This window comes from Semicossyphus pulcher, unplaced genomic scaffold, assembly GCF_022749685.1.
Source record: "Semicossyphus pulcher isolate SPU_LCO1_2020_fin unplaced genomic scaffold, fSemPul1.0.p SCAF_3, whole genome shotgun sequence".
Taxonomy (NCBI): Eukaryota; Metazoa; Chordata; class Actinopteri; order Labriformes; family Labridae; genus Semicossyphus; species Semicossyphus pulcher.
In genome coordinates this window covers 14265655-14271608 of record NW_027211704.1, presented here as the reverse complement: position 1 = coordinate 14271608, position 5954 = coordinate 14265655, and the positions used below count along the sequence as shown (strand labels likewise).

General features: G+C 40.6%; 1 protein-coding gene across 1 annotated transcript; it reads left to right on the top strand.

The window, feature by feature from the left end:
• Window positions 1-1864: 1864 nt before the first annotated feature.
• Window positions 1865-4802, top strand: LOC138605687 (green-sensitive opsin). Its single transcript, XM_069678087.1, has 5 exons — window positions 1865-2228; window positions 2366-2534; window positions 3413-3578; window positions 3684-3923; window positions 4704-4802. Exons 1-5 carry the CDS (start codon window positions 1865-1867, stop codon window positions 4800-4802), a joined length of 1038 nt encoding a protein of 345 aa, XP_069534188.1.
• Window positions 4803-5954: the final 1152 nt, after the last annotated feature.

The following is a 5954-nucleotide window of genomic DNA, read 5'->3' as shown; positions in this document are numbered from 1 at the left end:
TGTTTGAACACAGTATCAAGTTCACCTTACACATCCATGGTACATACTGTTCTTTGCAAGAGTTGACCTTGCTGTATGACTGTGTAGTTGCAGCTGTACAAAGTCTCTATAGCTTAGCACCTTTATTGTGTCCTTCTACTTGCCTTGTCATCCTTTAATCTTTACAGTATTGCTGTGCTTGATTGCTGGTGTTTCGGGAAAGGGTATGAGGGGAAGTGAGCCAAGGACCAGTGAATGCTGAAACCCTGTGAAAAATCTCAACTTTCTTTCCAATTAACCCTGTCAGAGAAATTGACCCCAACCAGAGACAGACCTAAGTCATTCTGTCTACGATATGCACGAAGGTTTGTTTGTTTTGCATAAACAGACAATCTCCTTAGTGGATGAACCTTAAGTCTTGATCAGGCTGGCCCCTTGACCGCCAACACTAAGAAATTGTGGTTGTATTTTGTTTGCTGTCAGGTCTGACCCTAACCCTAACAGCTTAGCAGCTTTACTTTGGTGTGAGAGCAGCCCATCCCCCCCTCATCTGTCATCAGTTCATCTGAACCAGGTTACTAACTTTTAACTGTCTTACAAATTCAATAAATGATCAATCTTGGTTCCAATCTCCAATCTTATTTCTGTTATCATCTCCATGGCTTGGAATTAGTTATAAAAGAACCCGCACTCAAATAATACAATGTTCAACATTATTTAGATGATACACAACTGTTTAGGAAAGAAATAGACATCATGTATGACTAAGAAAAGTCTGCGTCTGTGAGTGACCTTTCCATTTCTATGACAGCAGGATAAGATATTTTGACCTGTATTATGAGAAAGGATAAAGAGTTTATGACCTAGCTGAGATTACACAGCTAAGAAGACTAACAAAAAACCTCACCTCAACCTTTGACCTTGGTTCATGGAAAGATTTGCAGTTGGAAAGGCTGCTTCTGCAAATTTTAAATATATTTAAAAATATTAATAGAAAAGAAAAAAATTGAAAATGATTTGTCTACTTTTTGCAAAAGGCAGAAATTTGTCTTTGACTTGCGTGTGCTAATATACTCACTTTAAACACAGGGTATAACATTTACACAAGGTGGCACATTTCAAACCATTCAAAACCCCTGTTTAATTTGAGTGCAAAACACTACTCAAAATATAAATCTGTCTATCTATATATCTGTTTATATATCAATGTGTTTATTTACCCAACTGTCCCTCATCCTATCTCCTGTTACAGCAATGTTGTAGCAGGAGTGCAGCTTTACACTGCACCCTAAACTCTGAACACTCTGAAATCCTGTTAGGAATTAGTTAGTTAGTGGACACCAAACTAAATGGATAATGAGATAAGCAAATTATATGTTTCACTCAGAGGCTCCCTTTAATGGTGTTTAAGTCATAAACACATTTTGTGCAGTTAAAAGTGCATTACGCCATTAAAATTATGCATGTGCCGAATGAACTGCAGTTCACATGGCTTCTTCAAATCTGCTACTGAAGTAGAAGTAAAGTCACGCTTGTGTCGTGTCTTTACATGTTGAGATGGCTAAATAAGGACAAACACGGAAACTCTAGAAAAAAGGGAGGGTTGTATTTCTCTCTTAAATGCTTGGTGACTGTGATCTGTGACATCTGCTCTTCCATTGAAGCACAACCTATAATCCTGCATCCGGTAATTAAACAGATTATGTGCTGATTTGTCATGCAAATCCTCTTGTCTTATCTTCTTGATCCATAGTAGGGCTGCCCCTTGGGCCTATATAACCGTAGCTACAGTATCAGCGTGTAGCAAGTTAGAGAGAGACCCTTGGCTGCATCAACATTGCACCCAGTTAATCTACTCAGCCAATCCCAATCCTATCCTGCTAAAATGGAGAACGGCACGGAGGGCAATAACTTCTACATCCCCATGAACAACAGGACGGGGCTTGTGAGGAGTCCTTTTTATTATCCACAGTATTATTTGGCAGATCCATGGATGTTCAAACTGCTTGCTCTCTACATGTTCTTCCTCATCTGCACCGGCTTTCCCATCAACTTCCTGACACTGATGGTCACAGCACAGAACAAGAAGCTCCGGCAACCTCTAAACTTCATCCTTGTCAACCTGGCTGTGGCTGGACTCATCATGGTCGTCTTTGGATTCACAGTGACCTTTTACACCTCCATCATGGGATATTTCTCCTTGGGACCAATGGGCTGTGCTATTGAAGGATTCATGGCTACCCTTGGAGGTAAACTCTTGGAAAATGGATTGTATTCATTTTACCACATAGATATTGTTCCGTCAGATTTTCTTGAAGCTGGTTAAACATGCAGCTGGATTTGAAGGCTCTCATCCCAACTGATGTTTTCTTCTCTGTATCAACAGGTCAAGTGTCGCTGTGGTCTCTTGTGGTTCTGGCTATTGAGAGATACATTGTGGTCTGCAAACCCATGGGAAGTTTTAAATTTACAGCCACCCACGCCTCAGTGGGTTGTGGGTTCACCTGGATTATGGCTCTCTCCTGTGCTGTCCCTCCTCTCGTTGGATGGTCAAGGTAATGAACGAGTTCGCCAAAGCGGATCACGTGATCTCTGTCCACATCTTTAGTGGCAGAATGAAGGCTGGAGAACAACTTTATCAGAACACTTACAACAGCAGAAATCACACTCTTACTTGACTGTGTGACTTTTAGTGGACTCTAACTCACCAACTCAATTATTCAGACTTTGGTCCATTAAGGACACAACTGAAGAAGTCGCATGATCACTGGTTTGAAATACAGCAGATGTTAAGGTTGTTAGTCTAATTGCATTTTGAAATCACCCAATAGATATCGCAGAACTATTTGTTTAACTTTGACTTGACGCACTAAAACTATGAGGCATAAAGTTCCTCCTTGCAATGGATAACACTCACTCAGGGTTTTTTTTCTCCTTCATTTATTAGTCCAGTATGTTTATCAGGTTATTAGTTTAAGTTGCAGGTTTGCTCACAATCTATCTGGTCATGTGAATGCTCATTGGAATAAGAATTTGCTCATCAAATTGGAGACTGAAAATGACTTGAATTGAATTTGATGTGCCTCATTTTGGTAAATAGTAAATGGACTGTACCACTTTAAGCTGCTTTTACACGACATGTCACATTCACCCTTTCACACACACATTCACACACTGATGGCAAAGGCCCAAGTGCCAATCTCCAATCAGATCTATGCCCGTTCATACCCGATGGCTATGCCACCGGGGGCAATTTGGGGTTCAGTGTCTTGCCCAACGACACTACCACATGTGACTGTAGCAGTCAGGGATCGAACCTGCTGACTGAGCCACAGCCGCCCCATTTTAAAGAACCTTACCTGCAGAAAGGTTATAATGTATGATGTCATCATTTTACATCATATGTCTCACAATTTATGTCTTGCATTCCCAGGTACATCCCCGAGGGTATCCAGGTTTCCTGCGGCCCCGACTACTACACCATGGCCCCGGGCTACAACAACGAGTCATACGTCATGTACATGTTCTCTTGCCACTTCTGTTTGCCCGTCTTCACCATCTTCTTCACTTATGGAAACTTAGTGTGCACAGTGAAGGCGGTAAGAGAGGATCGATTGAGCTTGTATATGTCGAGAGTATTTCCAAATTAGAGATCAATGGCCGAGAAGTATTTAATACAAACATCATCTAACATTTACTTTCAGGCTGCAGCTCAGCAGCAGGACTCTGCATCCACCCAGAAGGCTGAGAAGGAAGTGACACGTATGTGCATCCTGATGGTCATGGGCTTCTTAGTGGCTTGGACACCATATGCTAGCTTTGCTGCATGGATCTTCTTTAACAAGGGAGCTGCGTTCTCACCTACAGCCATGGCTGTCCCTGCCTTCTTCTCCAAGAGCTCTGCCCTGTTCAACCCTATCATCTATGTGCTGTTGAACAAACAGGTATGGTTTAACCAATATAGAAACACTTGAAACCCCATATCTAGTGTTAGGAGCAGTAACACTGTTAAAGTAGATCAGTCAGTAGATTAATTGGGTAAATGTTGATTTAATAATGGAATATTTTAGGTAGAGAAATATATGTTTCCCTCACATTATTTTTCCTAAATGACGTATGTATATAATAGTAATATAATATATAATAATATAATGTACTAACGTCTGATACATCTGAGGCTTGTGCTCTGTACGTATAGTTTACTCAGTTGTCATGGAGATTAAAGAGAATCAAAATGTTTTTTTTAAAATAAAAATATACTTAATTGAAATTATAATTATGATTGGCAAAAGCATTTTTAGTGTCCTTATAACTGTTCAAAACTACATTAGATATAATGAGTTAGAATAGACTCATAAGAAAATAGTCCCTCACGGTCCTCACTTCGACCCCCTAGAAATGTGTTGAGGTGTCTGCAAAAGTACAGAGCTGCCCTCTGCCTGTATCTTCTTGTTCGTCTGTGTTCAGGCTGTTTCTGGGCGTCAACCTTTGGTCAATCGGGTGTGTTGCTCCGAGACAATTATAGAGAACAGGGTGTGAGCACAGGACTCTTAAGACACTGGTCACACTGTTCCAAGAAGGAGCACGGAGTATCGTTGAGCCCGAGAGACGAGGCCAACTGAACATAATCCTCCTACTGCCTTTAAACTCAGGAAACGAGTCACTGTTACTATTTCTCTTTTTATGGTCAATGTCCAATGATGCCTCACTTTCTTTGTTTTCAGTTCCGTAACTGCATGCTGAGCACTATTGGAATGGGCGGCATGGTGGAGGATGAGACTTCAGTATCAACCAGCAAGACAGAAGTGTCTTCTGTTTCCTAAACACACACGGATCTCAACAACTATTGGATTTTTCTCATGGACTATGAAACCTTATTTTTTTGAGGGCCTGAATTTATATTCTGGCTGGTTGTACATATATTTTATAAATGCTTATGATATTGTAAATGTAGGTCAATAAATGCATGCATCAAAATGTGTCATATTTGGGTTTTTGATGAAACTGATAAAAACAGTCAAACATAAAGAAACACACAAACACAGCACAACCCGTATGTAGGTCGGACCTCTTGACCCACGTGAGCTTGCCGTGCCTTTGAGATTACCCTCAATTCATAGAGGTGCTGACTGTCATTAAGTGTAGCGCTTGTAATCTTATATAAATACTGTAAGTTACAGAACACTCCGACGTTACCCATAAAATCCCAACAACAGAATACACAGCGAAGTAGGAATAACAGGTGGACATACAGGAGAAAAGAACAACTTAAAACAATAGTTTGACTTAAAGAGACAATAAATAAAACATTTAACATAAAAATGACGATTCGATGAGAAGAAGATACTGATGTAGCGGGTCGGAGTTCCTCGGGCAGTTCGTTCTGCAACCGAGGAGCCCGAACACTTGGTCCCCTTTAGCTTTTAGGAGTGAGGCGGGAACAGTGAGGAGTCTCCTGCCTGAGGGTCTCAGGCTGCACACTGGTTGGTAAGGGGACATCAGTTCAGATATATATTCTGGGGCCAGCCATGACGTGCTTTAAAAGTAATAAGTAAAACCTTACACACGCAGGCTTAGGTTTACTCTAAGTAATAGTGGAGTGAGGGAAGGCTGTATAACAGGGTGCGACTTATCTGGACCAATAATTAGAATCTGTTTTGTCAGGGTTTCATTTAACATCTCTTTTAATTCATATGTTGACAAGTTTGTTCCTGTTTTTTTAGAGTAAACACTAAACTAATTAAACTAAAAAACATATAGACGCATACAGACGAACAAATCTGGATTGCTTTTGCCCTTCAAAGGGCTGTGCTATATTCTTTATCAAACTTATTAGAACCTGTCTGCATGAACATGTCGCTGAATGTTTTTTACTTTGTAGCCGAGCTCAACTCTGGAACAACCAGTTTATATTAAAGGAGCAGCACACACCACAGTCGTGTCTGTAAGATCATTTTTTAATTCCCATCCTTAGC

What these genes read in the sequence shown, in the direction of transcription:
- LOC138605687 (XM_069678087.1), top strand. Translation starts at nt 1,865, where the DNA reads ATGGAGAACGGCACGGAGGGCAATAACTTCTACATCCCCATGAACAAC. An exon ending in ATTCATGGCTACCCTTGGAG is followed by an intron (nt 2,229 to 2,365) that starts GTAAACTCTTGG and finishes CTGTATCAACAG; the next exon opens with GTCAAGTGTCGCTGTGGTCT. An exon ending in CCTCTCGTTGGATGGTCAAG is followed by an intron (nt 2,535 to 3,412) that starts GTAATGAACGAG and finishes TTGCATTCCCAG; the next exon opens with GTACATCCCCGAGGGTATCC.